The sequence below is a fragment of the Dromiciops gliroides genome, chromosome 4 (genome assembly GCF_019393635.1).
Source record: "Dromiciops gliroides isolate mDroGli1 chromosome 4, mDroGli1.pri, whole genome shotgun sequence".
NCBI classification, from domain to species: Eukaryota; Metazoa; Chordata; class Mammalia; order Microbiotheria; family Microbiotheriidae; genus Dromiciops; species Dromiciops gliroides.
Genome location: NC_057864.1, coordinates 33,987,082 through 34,006,093, shown reverse-complemented (window position 1 = coordinate 34,006,093; position 19,012 = coordinate 33,987,082). Strand labels below are relative to the sequence as shown.

General features: G+C 43.0%; 1 protein-coding gene across 23 annotated transcripts in view; it reads left to right on the top strand.

Moving 5' to 3' along the window:
- Positions 1-1,718, top strand: part of PTPRF (protein tyrosine phosphatase receptor type F) — a 95,188-nt gene extending 93,470 nt beyond the window's left edge. For all 23 annotated transcript variants that reach the window (XM_044000493.1, XM_044000483.1, XM_044000480.1 and 20 more), the window contains one exon: positions 237-1,718. In XM_044000493.1, the coding sequence (XP_043856428.1) occupies positions 237-305 (69 nt within the window). In that variant the 3' untranslated portion in view covers positions 306-1,718. The remainder of the gene's footprint in view (positions 1-236) is intronic.
- Positions 1,719-19,012: the final 17,294 nt, after the last annotated feature.

Sequence of the window (19,012 nt, the reverse complement as noted above, 5' to 3'; positions counted from 1 at the left end):
GCAGAGCTTGTAGGAAGGAGGAGCCCTCCATTGGAGGTTTGTGGGTCAGTCCTGGGCCTCAGATCAGCTGCAGAGGCAGCTAGGGTTGGAAAAGACCAGCTGAAGGAGCTGGGGGTGTTTACCTTGAAGAAGAGAAGGCCAGGGACATGAGCACTGCTGCCTTCAGGTGGGGGTGGCACCCGAGGTGGGTGGGGCTCCCCTCAGACCACCACCTCATCTTCCACCCCTGCTGGCAGGACCAGTACCAACTGTGCTACCGAGCGGCGCTGGAGTACCTGGGCAGCTTCGATCACTATGCAACGTAACCTCCGCTCGCTCACCCACTGTCCTCGTCCTCCCCCTCATCCCCATCCTGTCCTGGGGCCGGGCAGGGGCATCGGGAGCCGCTCTCCAAGCCAGAGAGACCGTGGCCCAGGACCCTCCCCTCCAACCCCAGAGCCAAACGTGTCTGGGGGGCCGGCTGCCCCCCACTCTCTCATGCTGCTTCTCCCTGGGCAGGCGGGCAGAGCCCCCTTTTGTACTCAGTTCAGTAGGGGTAGCCGGGTGGGTTTTGGAACCGCTTCTGATTTCCCTTCTTTGTGGGCGGTGAAAGGGTCCACGCTCGGGGCTTGGTTGGGGACTTTCTTACTTTCTGCTCCTTTTCTTTGTGTTTACTCTTATTGATACAAATAAACAGAAGATGCCTTTCCTCCTGGGGAGCCCCCCACTCCAGGGAGCAGCCCCACACCCAGGATCCGCAGTGGGCGGGGGTGGGTGGGCAGGGGCTGCTACCGCTCCGGGAGAAGCTCTGGTTTCCTGCAGCTGCAGGGAACCACCACTCATTTTGTTCTGTTTTCTCTTTGGTTTTCTTTAAAGGCCTTTTTTTAGGTGCCACAGCTGTTGGGGGGAGGGGAGGGAGGGCAGGAAGGGGACCTGGGGGAGAAGGGAAATTCTCAGCTCCAATCATCTATTCCAATGCGTGTTTTAACAATTACAGCCTGGTACAGAGGAAGCGTCTGGGGAGACCCTGAGAGGGCGTTTCCCATCACCCCCGTGTTTGCGGAGATTAAAAATACCATCCCTCCCCCTGAGCAGGGAGAGGCGGGAAGGCAGGAGCTAGAGCAGTGGGCAGGCACAGTGGCCGCGGCCGCCTCCTCTTTCTGTTCTCTGCTGCCCTGTGCTGGGTGGGTGGCGGGGCCAGGCTTGGCCAAGGCACTTGGCCCCTCCCTGCAAATAGAAGAATTAGCAGAGTGTCACAAACATACAGGGAAGAGCACAATCCAGAGGCCGGCCCCCACACTGTGTGGCATCCCGGGCCGGCCGGGGGAAGCACATTTTCTCCATGCAGGACGGGGGGTATCTCAGAGACCCTGGCGTCCTGCACCAACCTGCAGCTGTTTTATAGGAATAATTCATCATCACAGCAAATGTTCGACTTCAGGGTGTCCTCATGAACCAATGTGGCCAGACTACTGGACTCGGTGTACCTAGTCGCATCCCCCCTCCCCCCTCCTCCTCCTCCTCACTCAGGGGAGCACCCTGGGCCTGCCCGACCGGTGGGGGGTGGGCACTCAGGGTCACTCTGTCGGAGGAGACAATGTTCATTTCTGCCTTGTGGGTGTAGTGCTGTTGGGTGGGTGCGGCTGTACGCCACGCGTCTGTTTTCTACTTGTTATGAGACTGCAGCGTCATTGCATAATTCTGGATGTTAATAAATTTGAATAATCAGGTTTCATATACATGGGCTCCTGACTCTTCTTTCCTGGTAGTTATCCACTAGCCCAGCTGCCCACCTCCTGAGTGACCCTCCAACCTCTCCATGCTTTCCACAGGGAGCTGTCTACTCCCAGACCTCTCACAAACAAGGGAAGTTAGCCCAGTACGGGGTCTGCCCCAACCCTGGGAAGCCTGAGAGCTCGTCCCCATCTCCTCAGACCCCTGCTGGACTCCTGGATTGCCGCTACCTCCCAGAGGGGGGGTTTGACCCCTCCCCAGCGACCCTCTGAGGGCCAAGCGCCAACTGCAGTCCTGCTCCCTACACCACGAGGAGAGGCTGCGGAGGGAGGGAGGGAGGGACGGCTCTCCTTGGGACGGGCCAAACTTTGACCCAGTCACAACTGGACCCAAAGATATGCATGAATGGGCCGGAGGGACAGCTGGACAGGTTCAGAATTAGAAGAATGTTTGGACCCAGCAGGTCATCCTTAGGAATCAATGTTGCTTTGGCAGCAACATAGCTGTTCTAATACTGTTCCCTGTGGCTCACTCATCACATGTGCAAATGACCCAGAGCTGAGGGCGTGGCCAGCACTGTGGGGGACAGCCTACAACCCTGGGCTAAATAGAGGAAGGTGAAATTCCGTGGGGACAGGGTGTGCTTGAGCCTGAGGCTGATGGGTCCCCAGCTGGCCCACACGGGGCTGAGTCAAGCCAATCTCTAGGCTATGCTGAAGCTGATTGGGTGAGCCCCAGTTCCAGCAGGGTAAAGATGAGGGAGGGGGGTGGAAACCAGTCTGCCTCCTCAAGCACAGGTTGGACCACTGATCAGGGGCTAATGGGCAGGTATGTGCAGGGCTCAAGGACAGGTGATGCCTCTCCCACACCTACATTCAATCTCTCAAGGTTTCATTATCCTAGGTGAATGAATTTGAGAACATGGCCCCCAGGCTCTGGGAGGTGGAGAGTCAGGGAGAAGAGGAGCCGGCATCAGGATCAGGCATCAGCCACTGGGGGTAGCAACAGGGACAGCGTCCAACGAGCATTTATTAAGCACCTACTGTTTATAGGGCCCTCTGTGTGGCCCAGAGAACCCAGGTGCTCCGTTTGATGGGGGGAAACCATATAGAAATGGCTGATCCAAGACAGACTGGGATGAGAGACATATGGAGAGGCCCAGGCACAAAGTGACTCTGGTCTTGGTATTCCACCCTCACAATGTTCTATCTCCTAACTCCAGGCATTTCCTCTGGCTGTGGCCCCTGCCTGGCATGCCCTCCCTCCTCATCTCCGCCTCCCCCCACCCCCAGCTTCCCTGGCTTCCTTCAAGTCCCAGCTAAAATCCTACCTTCTGGGGCAGCTAGGTGGTACAATGTATAGAGCAGTGGCCCTTAAGTTGGGAGGACCTGAGTTCAAATCTCACCTTGGACACTTCCTAGCTGTGTGACCCTGGGCAAGTCACTTAACCCCAACTGCCTTAAACGTCTGGGGCCATCACCAGTCGTCCTGATGTGTATCTTGCCGCTGGACCCAGTTGGCTCTGGAGGAGAGAGTGAGGTTGTGACATCACCCTGATGTCGTGGCCCTCTTTGGGAAGGAAGGACAAACAACAACAACAAAATCCTACCTTCTACTGGAAGGATTCCCCTTCTCAATTGTCTTTGTTTAACCAGTCCATAGCTTGTTTGGACATAGTTGTTGGCATGTTGTCTCCCCTTTTAGGCCATGAGCTCCTTGATTGCAGGGACTACCCCTTACCTTTCTTTGTATCCCTAGCACTTGGTACAGTGCCTGGTACACAGTTGGTACTTAATAAATGTCTGTTGTGGTTGACAAAGACATAGCTTTACATCCCACCTCCAGACAGTCACTAAATGTGTGACCCCCTAAAAGTAACTTGCCTGCTCCAAGCCTCTTCCCTCATATGTAAAGGAGGGATTCAATTCAACAAGCATTTATTAAGCACCAACTGTGTTCTTAGCCCTGGGGAAACAGATACAAATGAGACAGACTCTGCCCTCAAGGACTTCACATTATACCATAGGGAAACCATGTGTACACAAATGAATACACGGGGCAGCTAGGTGGTGCAGTGGATAAAGCACTGGCCCTGGATTCAGGAGGACCTGAGTTCAAATCCAGCCTCAGACACTTGACACTTACTAGCTGTGTGACCCTGGGCAAGTCACTTAACCCTCATTGCCCTGCAAAAAAACCAAAAACCAAAAAAAACCAAACCATCAAATGAATAGACACAGACACACAAACACACACACCTCAGGGCAGGGGTTTTCACATGAGCCTCTGCTGAATGTACAGCAGATGGAAAGGGAGGGAAGTAAAAGACAGACAGCACTGCGTGCCTCCTTCCAATAGGGCTGGAATTACCAACTCGGAGGGCAATATCTCATCCACAGCCACCAGGTGGCGCTCCAACCCTGAGTTGTGCAGGTGTGCCCTGGGTTACCTGGGGTTACCTGGCTCCAAGCTCTCCCTTTAGAGTTTTGCTCTCTTCTCTATCCAGGGTATAAAACTCACCCCCACCCCCACCAAATGCCATAATTTATTAAAATCTCGCCCCACCCCCTCCCCAATGCCTCTTTCCTTCCCAACTTTACCTGACCCAAAAGGACTACCTACTCACATTGTCCCTCAGCACTGACTGAATAGAATCCGAAGTTTAAAAATCTAATGTGAATTCCCCCACTCAAGCAGCTGAGCCCAGCCTCTGCTAGGAAGCTCTGGAACCCCAACTTCTCTGCAAGAGGTTCTCTGTTTTCCAACTCCACTCACCCAGGAAACAGGTGTGACCAGGGGACATTTTTCCAAGGGGTTCTAGTGCTCCTCCAGTCCCAAAGGCAGATGAGGGGGAGGTGACTTCCCCCAGCCCCACTCTTGGTGGAACAGCCTTCACTTCCTAGTTGATCCCCAGGTAAAAGCTCTATGCTTCTGATGGTTCTCCATGTCCCTACTCCTCCCTTTATCTTTTTTTTTGGGGGGGGGGGAATGAGAGTTAAGTGACTTGCCCAAGGTCACACAGCTAGTGTCAAGTGTCTGAGGTCACATTTGAACTCAGGTCCTCCTGAATCCAGGTCCAGTGCTTTATCCACTATGCCACCTAACTGCCCCCCTTCCCTTTATCTTTATAGTCCTGGGCAATTCACTCCCAGCCTGCTTTTCTTCATTTCTCTGGCACCTTAGTGAAGGCAGGAAAATGAAGAAGAGAAACACTGAGCACCTGTGGCTTGCAAAGAATCTAAATATCCTGGATGAGAAAACCCATAGGTGACACAGGTACATGATCCAGGTGACTTGATATACACCCCACAACACTTGGGGCACTGTTGTAAGCACCCTGCATTGGCACCTGTACTTTCGTCAAGTCGATAGGATGATACAGGATGACTGTTAATTATGGGGGGTGGGGGTGGAGAGAGAAGACGTATGTGTGCAAGGTTCCAGCTCTGGACTTTGGAACTCATCAGGAAGAGATTGGCAGCTTAGAAATGGTCTCTATGCTTTACAATTAATGGATGAATGGAAGGAAGGAAGGAAGGATGGATGGATGGATGGATGGATGGATGGATGGATGGATGGATGGATGGATGGATGGATGGATGGATGGATGGATGGATGGATGAAATTAATGAATGAAGCATGCATTAAGTGCTTACTGTTTGCAAAGCTAGAAAAACAAATAGAAAAGACAGTCCCTGCTCTCAAGGAGTACATAGTCTAATAGGGAGAGACAACACATATGGAAACGAAATCTCTGGTTCTCTGGATCTCCTTCCTAAATCAAGTCAATAAACATTAATTAAGTACCTACTATATGCCAGACAAAAACACTTGGTCACTGCTTCTGCTCCTGGTCTAGTCAAGTCTGTCATGCTAATTCTAGTGCTGGCTCAGATCACAGCAGGTAGAAGCAACTTTTTAAACACCAAGGAGAAAAGAAGAAAGAAAGAAAGAAAAATAAACACCAAGGAAAAGATTCTATTTGACTCCAATACCAGAGAGCCAGGAAGCATTTCAAGCCAAGGAGTGGCATGGGCAGGCCTATATCGGTATCACCACTGCCACCTATAGGTTGGTCTCCACTTTTTTTTTTTTTTTTTTTTTTAGTGAGGCAATTGTGGTTAAGTGACTTGCCCAGGGTCACACAGCTAGTAAGTGTTAAGTGTCTGAGGCCGGATTTGAACTCAGGTCCTCCCGAATCCAGGGCCGGTGCTCTATCCACTGTGCCACCTAGCTGCCCCAACAGGCAGTTTTCTGATGAAGAAATCAAAGCTATCTATTGCCACATGAAAAAAATGCTCTAAATCCCTATTGATTAGAGTAATGCAAATTAAAACAACTCTGAGGTACCACCTCACACCTATCAGGTTGGCTAATATGACAAAAAATGAAATAATAAACGTTGGAGAAGCTGTGGAAAAATTGTAACACTAATGCATTGTTGATGGAGTTGTGAACTAATCCAACCATTCTGGAGAACAATTTAGAACTATGCCCAAAGGGCTGTGGGGCTGTGCATACCTTTTGACCCAATAATGCCACTACTAGGTCTGTACCCCAAAGAGATCATAAAAAAGGGAAAAGGACCCACATGTACAAAAATATTTATAGCAGCATTCTTTGTGATGGCAAAGAAGTGGAATTTGAGGAAATGCCCATCATTTGGGGAATGGCTGAACAAGTTGTATTATATGAATATAATGAAATACTATTGTGCTATAAGAAATGATGAGCAGTTGGATTTCAGAAAAACCTAGAAAGACTTAAGTGCACTGATGCTGAATGAAGTGAGCAGAATGAGGAAAACATTGTACACAGTAACAGCAACATTGTGTGATGATAGATCAGCTGTGATAGACTTCACTCTTCTCAGCAATACAACAATCGAAGACAATTCCAAAGGACTCATGATGGAAAATGCTCTCCACATCCAGAAAAAACAACTGTGGATGCAAATTGAACCATACTGTTTCTATTTTTTTGTGTTTTTCTTTCTTTTTTGACGTTTTTCCCTTTTGCTCTGATTCTTTTTTCACAGCGTGACTAGTGCAGAAATATGTTTGATGTGGGGCAGCTAGGTGGCACAGTGGATAAATCACTGGCCCTGGATTCAGGAGGACCTGAGTTCAAATTTGACTTCAGACACTTGATAGTTTACTAGCTGTGTGACCTTGGGCAAGTCACTTAACTCCAATTGCCTCACCAAAAAAAAAAAGGTAGAAATTTGTTTAATGTGAATGTACATATATAACCTATATCAGATTGCTTTCTGTCCTGAGGAAAGGGGAGGGATGGATGGAGGGAGAAAAATTTGGAACTCAAAATCTTATAAAAACAAATGTTGATACCTAAAAATTATTTTATAGATCTAGAAAAAATAATAACAAAATTCATCTGGAAAAACAAAAAGTCAAGAATATCAAGGGAAATAATGAAAAAAAATGCACAGGAATGTGGGTTAGCTGTACCAAATATGGAGCTTTACTACAAAGCGACAGTCATGCAGGGCAGCTAGGTGGCACAGTGGATAAAGCACCGGCCCTGGATTCAGGACAACCTGAGTTCAAATCTGGCCTCAGACACTTGACATGTACTAGCTGTGTGACCCTGGGCAAGTCACTTAACCCTCATTGCCCTGCCAAAAAAAACAAAACCCAAAAAACCATAAAGCGGCAGTCATCAAAACTATCTGGTACTGGCTAAGAAATAGAGTGGAGGACCAATGGAATAGGTTAGGCATGGGAGACACAGTAGTAAATGACATTAGTAATGTACTGTTTGATAAACCCAAAGACCCCAGTTTCTGGGATAGGAATTCAGTATTTGACAAAAACTGCTGGGAAAACTGGAAGATAGTATAGCAGAAATTAGGCATAGACCAACATCTGACACCTTATACTAAAATAAGGTCAAAATGGGTACATGATTTAGACATAAGAGATGATACCATAGGTAAATTAGGAGAGAAAGGAATAGTCTACCTTTCAGATCCTTGGAAAAGAGGGAAGTTTATGACCAAACAAGAGATAGAGAATATTATGAAATGTAAAATGGATGATTTTGATTACATTAAATTAAAAAGGTTTTGTACAAACAGAAGCAATGCATCCAAAATTAGAAGGGATGCAGAAAGCTGGGAAACAATTTTTATGGCCAGTACTTCTGATAAAGACCTCATCTCTAAAATATATAGGAAACTAAATCAAATTTATAAGAATGAAAGTCATTCCCCAATTGAGAAATGGTGAAAGGATATGAACAGGCAGTTTTCTGATGAAGAAATCAAAGCTATCTGTTGCCATATGAAAAAATGCTCTAAATCACTATTGATTAGAGAAATGCACATTAAAACAACTCTGAGGTACCACCTGACACCTATCAGATTGGCTAAAATGACAAAAAAGGAAAATAATAAATGTTGGAGAAGCTGTGGAAAAATTGGGACACTAATGCATTGTTGGTGGAACTGTGAACTGATCCAATCATTCTAGAGAGCAATTTAGAATTATGCCCAAAGGGCTATGGGACTGTTCATACCCTTTGACCCAGCAATACCACTTTTGGGTCTTTTTCCCAAAGAGATCATTAAAAAAAGGGAAAAGGATCCACATGTAACAAAATATTTATAGCTGCTCTTTTTGTGGTGGCAAGGAATTGGAAATTGAAGGGATGTCCATCAATTGGGGAATGGCTGAACAAGTTGTGGTATATGAATGTAATGGAATTCTATTGTGCTGTAAGAAACAATGGGCAGGGGGCAGTTAGGTGGCAGCGTGGATAGAGCACTGGCCCTGGATTCAGGGAGGACCTGAGTTCAAAGCTGGCCTCAGATACTTAACACTTACTAGCTGTGTGACCCTGGGCAAGTCGCTTAACCCCAATTGCCTCACCAAAAAAAAAAAAAAAGAAAGAAAGAAAAAGAAAGAAACGATGAGCAGGAGGAGTTCAGAGAAACCTGGAAGGACTTGCATGAACTGATGATGAGTGAGATGAGCAGAACCAGAAGAACATCATATACAGTATCATCAGCATTATGTGTTGATCAACTGTGATAGACTAGATTCTTCTCAGCAACCCAATGGTACAAGAAAGTTCCAAAGGACTCATGATGGAAAAGGCTCTCCAAATCCAGAAAAAAAAGAAAAAAAAAAGGAACTGTGGAATACGGATGCTGATTGGACCATACTATTTCTTTTGTTTTTGGTGCTGTTGGTTTTCTGTTTTGAGGTTTTTCCCTTTTGCTCTGATTCTTCTCTTATAACATGACTAATGACGAAATATGTTTAATGTTATTATGTATAGATAACCTATATCAGATTACTTGCTGTCTAGGGGAGGGGGGAAGGGAGGATAGGGAGGGAGAAAAATTTGAAATTGGAAATCTTATATAAACAAATGTTGGAAACTAATTCTACATGTAACTGGAAAATAATAAAAGACTTATTTAAAAAAACAAATGTTGAAAACTATTTGAATGTAACTGGAAAATAATAAAAGACTTTTATGATTTTTTAAAAAGGATTTTTACTGAGATTTACTGAGAAGAACAAAAATGCAAAAATCATCCCCCAAAACTGGGGGCATACTCTTACCTCAGTCCCTGAAGAATGGGCCTAAACTGAAAGCAGGAGCTTTGAGGCATTTGTCTCCATCAAGGTCATTTGTTTCCTTTTTTGTGTGAGGCAATTGGGGTTAAGTGACTTGCCCAAGGTCACACAGCTAGTAAGTGTCAAGTGTCTGAGGCTGGATTTGAACTCAGGTCCTCCTGACTCCAGGGCTGGTGCTCTATCCACTGTGCCACCTAGCTGCCTGTGTTTCTTTTAATTAATTGTAATTTTTTTCAATGAACAAACATTTATTTTCTGTTTACACACACACACACACACACCCCAATTGAACAAAAAGAAAAAGAAAAGAAAAAGAAAATGCATAACAAATATGTATCTATTTTTAAACAAAGCAAATTCTTCCCTGGTTGTATTAAAAAATGTGTCTTGGGGGCAGCTAGATGGCGCAGTGGATAGAGCACTGGCCCTGGAGTCCGGAGGACCTGAGTTCAAATCCGACCTCAGACACTTAACACTTACTAGCTGTGTGACCCTGGGCAAGTCACTTAACCTCAATTGCCTCACTAAAAAAACCCCACAAAACTGTCTTATTCTAGTTGGGGGTGGGGGTGGAGGAGGGAGGGTTGTCTATTTCATCTTCAGTCCTTTGGAATCAGGTCTTTGCAGCGATCAGAAATTTAAAGTCAGGGGCAGCTAGGTGGCGCAGTGGATAGAGCACCAACCCTGGAATCAGGAGGACCTGAGTTCAAATCCGACCTCAGACACTTGATACTTACTAGCTGTGTGACCCCGGGCAAGTCACTTAACCCCAATTGCCTCACCAAAAAAAAAAAAAAAGTCAGTAAAAAAAAAAAATTTAAAGTTAGTCACAATTGTTTCTCTTTATAATGTTGCTGTTTGTATTGTTCTCCTGGTTCTGTTCAGATTCATTTTGCATCAGTTCCTAGAGGTCTTCCAGTTTCCCCTGAAACTGCACATTTGTCATTTCTTGTGGTGTAATAATATTCCATTATATTCATATACCATATTTTGTTTAACCATTTCTCGGTAGATGGGTTCCCCCTCAGTTTCCATTTTTTTGCTATTACAAAAAAAAAAATCTGCATACATATACAACTTTTTCTTCTTTTTTTCATCTCTTGGGGAGTTTATGCCTCGTAGTGGTATTTCTGGATCAAAGAGTAAGGCATATTTTAGTGACTTCAAGGTCATAGTTCCAAAACATTTTCCAGAAGAGCCAGACCACTTCACAGCTCCATGAACAATTCACTAGTGTGCCTATTTCCCCATAGCTTCACCAACACTTGTCATTTTCCCCTTTATAGTCTTTGCCAGCAAGATGGATGTGAGGTGGAACCTCACCATTGCTTTAATTAGCATTTCTTTTTCTTTCTTTTTTTTTTTTTTGTTGGGGCTATGGGGGTTAAGTGACTTGCCCAGAGTCACACAGCTAGTAAGTGTCAAGTGTCTGAGGCTGGATTTGAACTCAGGTCCTCCTGACTCCAGGGCCGGTGCTTTATCCCCTGCACCACCTAGCTGCCCCCAGCATTTCTTTTAGTTTTGGTGATTGGAGAATGGCTCTCGTTCTCATAATTTTGAGTTACTTCTTTCAAGTTCATTCCAAATGGGACGTAGATGAGGGACAGAGTTGTCCCCTTGCTTGTAGGGTCTGGCATCTGGACTGCAGTGCGCTGGCTTGGGTCCTGGTCATTTCTTGGAGCTCTACTAGCCGACTGGGCTCAGCTGGCTGCAAACTCTGGCATGGACTCTCTCTCCTGGGGCCCTGGGAATTCTCCCAACCTTTTGAAACTCCCAATATCCAGTTTATTCCACCTTCAATACTCCTACAGGAGAATTGAAGGCAGAAAATAAAAGACACAATGGGGACAGGAACAATGGTGGGACCTCGTATCCATGTCAACTCATAGATTCATGTAGACTCAGTTGGGGAGAATAGATGGCCTCTCCTCTCTCTCTCCCTCTCTCTCTCCTCCCTATCTGTCTCTCTCCTCCCAACCCTCTCACCTCTCTATCTCTATCACTCCCTCCTCTCTTCTTCTGTCTCTCTGTGTCTCTTTTTCTTTCTCTGTTTCTCTGTCTTTGTCTTGCCCTCCCTCTCCCTCTCCCACCCCGTTTGGTTTTGCATTATTGATTAGATACAATATTGTTAGATACAATGTTAACTAAAATTGGAACAAACTGGAAGTCAAAATATTAGAGAAGTTTTATGAAGCAATAGATTCCAAAACACAAAAATGCTTTTGACCCTGAGCCGTAGACTGAGTGTTAAAAATAAAGTCATCATAAAATCACAGAAAAGAGATACAAAAGCTTTGGGCAGTGGTCAGTGACAAGTTCAAATCAGAGCACGCCACCTGGTGGACCAATAGGATATTGCGCTCCCTGGAATGAGAAAGAGGAGGAGAAGGAGGAGGACGACCCGATGATGATGGCGGTGTTGGTGGTGGTTAGCACATATGTCACTTTAAGGTTTTCAAAACTCTTTATATGTAAAAACAAAATTTTACATATAAAGCATTTTACATATATTTTGGAAAATAAAATTCTATTTTAAAAAACCCGCTTTTTATGTGCTTTCTCACTTAACCCTCACAACAACACTGGGAAGGAGGTGTTATTACTATCCCCATTTTACAGATGAGGAAACTGAAATTGAGAGTTGCTAAGTGATTGCTCTGGGTCACATAGCTAAAAAGTGTCTGACCCAGGATTCAAACTCTGTTCTTCCTGACTCTTCACCCAGCACTCTATCCACTGCCCCAGCTTGCTCCCTGCCTTAGTGAAGTGACAATGCCTTTCCATGAGCTTCAGGAAGGCAGTGTGCTGGCCAATCTGGTCAAAGTGTCACCCGTGGTCCACAGCTATCACTCATGGGATGCTTTGTCCAGAGCATTTTGTTTTTTGTTTATTTTTGCAGGGCAATGAGGGTTAAGTGACTTGCCTAGGGTCACACAGCTAGTGAGCATTAAGTGTCTAAGGCTGGATTTGAACTCAGGTCCTCCTGAATCCAGGGCCGGTGCTCTATCCCCTATGCCACCTAGCTGCCCCTGTCCAGAGCATTTTGATAGATTTTAGGGGGCAGGTTGACCTCAGGAATACACTGGAGGTACATAATTAAGGATGCTTACCACACAATTGGGTTAGGGGTGGGGGATGTTTCTGAATTTTGAGCTGAACTAGATTTTGAAGGGTTTTTTGCAGGGAATATAAGGGATTCTTTTTCTTCCCTTTCCAAATCAAATTGTGAGCCGTTTCCTTCTTTCTTTCAAGAATTATTTCTTTGCAGTCCAGATTTGGATACATTTTTAAAATGACTTTTTTTCCTCTTTATTTTCTCTCCTACCACTAGATTTTCCTCTCTCCTGATTGACCAACGCTATGTCACAGGGTTCCAAAATGCCTTTTTCTTGTGGATGCTAGTGGAGTATGTGAGCCTGGGAAGCCATCTGCTCCAATCCCCTCGTTGCTTTTTCAATTTTTTTTACATGAATTTGACAGGTTTTAACAAACAAATGGGCTCACTTCCATATATGAAGAACAGAAAATGAGAACTGCATAGCAAACTATGAATCTCACTTATGAACAGCTTTTTTCTAAAAAAAATTATAATTCACTGAATATGGTCATTCCAATACAGTACTATTTGTGTCTCCTGAACTTCTTCTGTTCTCTTCTATGCACTTTAAATATGTGAGAAATAATGGGTGGCAACTAGGTTATGATGCTGGATAACTGGGAGCATGGTGGGACCTTTGACAGTAAGGGGAAAGTTTGGAAGTGGGAAGAGTTTGGGAGGCATTTAATGAACTCAGTTTGGGACATGTTGAATTAAAGACATCTATGGAACATCTAGTTTGAGATGTCCAACAGACAGTTGGAGATTCAGGACTGGGGGCCAGCGGAGAGATTGGAGCAGGATTTGTGAATCATCAGCATAGAGATGATAACTGAAGCCTTAGGAACTGATGAGGTCATCAAGTGAAGTAGTTTAGGGGAAGAAGGGAGAAGGCCCAGGACAGAGACCTGGGAGACATCTGCAGTTAGTGGACATGACGTGGATGAAGATCCAGCAAAGGAAACTGAGAAGGCATGGTCAGAGAGGTAGGAAGAGAACCAGGAGAGAACAATGTTCCAAAAAAAACTTGAGAGAAGAGAATATTAGGGAGAAGAGGGTGATCAACAGTGTCAAAGGCTGTAGAGAAGTCAAGGAGAATGAGGATTGCAAAAAGGCCATTGGATTTGGCAGCTAGGAGATCTTTAGTAACTTTGGATGGAGCACTTTCAGATGAATGATGAGGTTAAAAATCAAACTGTAGGGGCAGCTAGGTGGCACAGTGGATAGAGCACCGGCCCTGGAGTCATGAGGACCTGAGTTCAAATCTGGCCTCAGACACTTGACACTTACTAGCTGTGTGACCCTGGGCAAGTCACTTAACCCCCATTGCCTCATCAAAAAAAAGAAGAAGAAAGAAAGAAAAAACACCAAACTGTAGAGAGTTAAGAAGACAATGAAAGGAAAGAAAGTGGAGGAACTTATTATGGACAGTCTCCTCAAAGAGTTTAGCCCTAAAGGGAAGAGAGGGATGGGATGATGATAGAGAACCATGGATTAAATTAGGGTTTCTAAAGGTGAAGGAGACATGGGTATGTTTGTACACATTCGGGCAACAGCCGTAGACTGAGAGAGATTGGCAATAAATTGAGAGAATGAGGATGATAGAGATGCTGTAATGGGATCACTTGTGGACAGAGAAGGGTTTGCCTTGGCAAGAAGAGCCACCTCATTATGTGAAACACAGGTGAAGGAGGAAATGGGGACAGAAGGCATCTGGATGATGTGAGATGAGGAGGGGAGGAGAGGGAATGGTGAATGGCATCAGTTTTTCCATGGCTGTCAGTTGAAAACAGGAAAGAGAGCCATGAAAGGCTTGACAAGGAACAAAAAGGTTAGGGGGGGGGACTGCTGCGGTGGAATAGTGACTCAATTAGGGAGGCATATGAGGGTTGCCTCTCAGTCATCCTGGTCTTTGTATTTTCTCTCCCTCTATTCAGCAACATATGAATAAGAGCAAAAGCAGTGGTTTGTGGGAACAATCCAAGGCTGAGCAATGCCTGTAGCAGGGCAGGAGCCTAGAGAGGATAAAGGGGAAGGGACTTGAGAAAGGAGGACAGTGGATAGATTCACAAAATGAGAAAGATAAGACAGCATAGCCAGGACAGGGGTGAAGACCTGGGAAAAAACTGAGGGATGGAGGGATTAGATGTTATGGAATAAAAATTATATTCAGTAAAGATCATTTAAAGAATTGAGAAGCAGTTGGAGACTAATTAACATAATTCTAAAGAACTAGTGTGGCAAAGAACTAATTATAGAAACAAAAGACAATTTTAACAAAGAAAATGACTGTAATGAAACAAAATAGCAAAACTTATAGGTTACAGCTAAAGCAGTTCTGAGAGGAAAAATTATATCTCTAAATGCTTTCATCAACAAAAGAGTTGTTAATGAGACAACTAAACCTAATTCCAGACAAATACAGCGGGCAATTAAAAAAAAATCTTGAACAAATCAAGAAATCCCCAATTAAATAACAAAGTAGAAATTATGAAAATTAGATTAAGACCTTTGTATTGATAAATAAGAGTAGAATCATGCTTTTTATGAAAAAATAATAAATTGGCAAACTTGATTTTAAAAAGAGTAAAGCCAAATTGACAAAATCTAACCATCATTTTTATTAAAAACTCTAGAAATCATTGGAATAAATATATCTTTCCTTAATATATTAAATATCATTTACCTAAATCTAAGAGAGAAGATTATATGGAATAGGGGAAGGGGCAGCTAGGTGGTGAAGTGGATAGAGCACCAGCCCTGGAGTCAGGAGTACCTGAGTTCAAATCCGGCCTCAGACACTTAACACTTACTAGCTGTGTGACCTTGGGCAAGTCACTTAACCCCAATTGCCTCACTAAAAAAAGAAAAGGAACAGGGGAAAGTTTCAGGCCTTACCATATAAGATCAGAGGTAAAGTAAGGGTACCCATCACCACTACTACTACTAATGTGATGCTAGAAATGCTAGCTATAACAAGATGAAGAAAAGAAAAGAAGTCGAGGGCATAATAAGGGGCAAAGATGAAATAATTTTTTTCACAAATGATATGATGGTGTAAATATAGAGAAACAGAGAATCAAATAACTGATAAAGTTAATTTAAGTAATAATTAATGTTTCCCACAAAGTTGTAGGATATAAGAGAAATCCACATAAATCATCAGTATTCCTTTATAGAACCAACTAAATATAGCAAGAAAGATCTAGAAAGAAAAATTTCAAAATAACTACAGAAGCTTCAAAATACTTCAGAGAACAGCTCCAATATTTAATCAGAGGCTATGTGAACCTTTAACTATAAAACACTCATTGCAAAAATAAAAACATCTCTAGATAATTGGAGAAGCATTCATTGTGGCTCATTAAGTAGGTTGAACTAATTTAATAAGATGTTAATACTACCTTGGAACCGGTAGGTAATATAGAGGATAGAATACCAGGCCTGGAGTCAGGAAGAGTTATCTTCCTGGGCTTCAAATCTGCCCTCAAACACTATTTGTAAACCCTGGGCAAGTCACTGAACCCTATTTGCCTTAGTTTCCTCATCTGTCAAATGAGCTGGAGAAGGAAATTGCAAACCACTCCAGTATCTTTGACACAAAAACCCAAAAAGGAGTCATAAAGAGTCAGACACAACTGGAGGGGAAAAAACCAACACCTAATACTACCTAAATCAATTTACTTGTTGTGTTGTACCAAACTATCAAAGGAATATTTTATAGACCTATGAAAATAATAATGAAATTTATATGGAGGAATGAAAGGTCAAGAATTTCAAGGAAAGGGGCAGCTAGGTGGCACAATGGATAGAGCACTGGCCCTGGAGTCAGGAGGACCTGAGTTCAAATCTGGCCTCAGACACTTAACACTTACTAGCTGTGTGACCCTGGGCAAGTCACTTAACCCCCATTGTCTCACCAAAAAAAAAATTTCAAGGAAAATTAAATTTTTAAAAGAGTAAAAAGAAGAGAAGAGAGTTTAGGAGTACTAGATATTAAACTTTACTACAAAGTGGTCATTATTAAAATGATTTGGTACTGGCAGGAAAAAAAAAAGTCAACCTGTGGAACAGAGTAGATACACAATATACAGAAGCAAACGAACACATAGGAGAGTGTTTGATAAACCCGAAGACCCCCTTTTAGTGGGGGAAGGTTTCCTTATTTGATAAAAACTACTGGGAAAATTAGCAGTCTGGCAAAAATTAGGTTTAGATTCACACCTCACACCTCACACCTCACACCAAGAGTTCCAACTGTATATATGACAAAGATATAATTACAGTATAAATAAATTAGAGTCTCCTAGGGATCGCTCCTGGGAGAGCATTTGGAGGAGGAGTTTTATAAACAAATGGGGGGAAATGGTGGACTGTATAAGCAAGGAAGTAGTATGGAAGGGGCTCTACCATGGGGCATGATCCTCTCTGATACCTGCAATAATTGGCATTTATTCTGGAATGAGGAACAGTATAAAAGAGGAAATTGATGAGTCAAATTCTACAAGGCAGAAGCAGAAACTGGTTAGAACCAAGAGCCTAGAATGGATACTTTGTAAACTTTGATATGAGAAATCCAGAGAAAAGAGAAAGACCAAATAATTATGGGGATCTTTCATCAGAGCATTAGGGTCTAAAGTAGACAGAAAGAAAAGGTGGAGAATTAGAGAAATCCTTTGTTGGAAAAAAAGTGCAAAAAATGAAAATTTTAAAACTAAAACAGGACTTATTGAAGAGGAAAAGAGGAAGGCAGAATCTATTTGAGTGAGAGGGGGAAAGGGGAGAAAGAATTATATAACCAGATAAAAACAGAAAAGGAAAAGGAATCGATAAGCAAGACCACAAAGGAAAAGGGTAACAAATGAAAGGGAGAGATCAGGGTAAGGGAAAGAGAGCCAATGAAAACAGAGCCACCTTGAGAAAGATTTAAGTAAAGTAACTGAAGGAACATAATACTATGTTTACAGCAGGAGGGGGGGAAATCTTAACTTGAAAAAAAATATTAGAGACAGATGGAGGAAAATACAAATCTAACTTTCACAACTTTAGATGTGAATGGATTAAACAATCCAATAAAATGAAAAAGAGTAACAGATTGTATAAGTAAACAAAACCCTACAATCTTGCTTACCAAAAAACCCACATTTGACAAACAAAATAGACACAAAATAAAATTAATGGGATGGAAAAATTTTACTATGCACCAAATGAATAAAAAAATAGGAGCTGCAATCATGTTGACAAAGCAAAAACAAAAATTCAAAACATTTAAAAAGGGATAAATAAGGAAACTACACTATGCTGAAAGGAACCACAGACAAACCAATATTAGTAATAAACTTATATGCTCCAAATACCTTATATGAATTTGTAAAGAAAACTTTTGAGCTACAAGAGGACAAAAATAGTAACACAATAGTGACAGGAGACTCCAATATCTCTCAGTTTTGGATAAGTCTAATAGAAAGATAAATAAAAGGGAAAGTAATGAACTGAACAAATTTCTGAAGTAACTAGAGTTTTAAAAGACTGCTGGCATCTTCTAAATGGAACAGGTCTCAAACCTGTCAGTGAGTGAGTTAAGGGGATGTCTACCACCAAGCAAGTGAAGAGTTCCCCTGGCAGAATGGGCAGATGAGAACAATTTGTTCCAACATTCATGAGGTACTGTGTAGTGCTTTGAGCTTGGTCAGACATTGAAGACACCAAAGTCATCCACTGTATCCTGGGTCATTGCCAGTCATCTTGACCTTTATCTTTCTGCTGGACTTTAATGACTCTAGGAGAGAGAGAGAGAGAGGCTGGCTGATGACTTTGTACAACTCACTTTGTACTGCCTCACTTAAATCCAATTCATGAGCAAGTCAAGACAACATCCTGTGATGCCACTGGTTTTCTTCAAACTGAAGGATGGACAACAAATGGGACAGCAAAAGAATATGTGTTTCTTAGCACCACATAGAACTTTTACAAAAATTGACCATGTACTAGAGCCAGAAATATTGCAAAAAGTGTAAAAAGGCAGAAATAGTTAATACATCCTGTGTATATATAGCACAATAAAAATAGTAATTTGTTTGGGAACCACAAACAAAAGATACAAACCCAAATGGAGTCTTAACAATGAAATCCTAAATAATGAATGGGTCAAAGAACGAATCATAGAAGCAATTAATTATGTAAAGGAAAATGATCATGGAAACAACATGCAAAATTTCTGGGATGCAACTAAAGTAGTGCTCAGGGGAAAAGTTTTATCCTTACAAATATACGTGAATAAAATAGGAAAAAAAGAGGATTAATAAACTATGTATATTTTTAAAAATTAGAAAGTCAATGATAGGGGGCAGCTAGGTGGTGCAGTGGATAAAGCACTGGATTCAGATTTGGGAGGACCTGAGTTCAAAATCCAGCCTCAGACACTTGACACTAGCTGTGTGACCCTGGGTAAGTCACTTAACCCTCATTGCCCCACCAAAAAAAAAAAAAGAAAGTCAATAATGAACAAGCCTAAAATAAGGACAAATCAGGAGATATTAAAAACTAGAAGGGAAGTAGATAAACTGGAAACAAAAATATAAAATGATAAACTAAA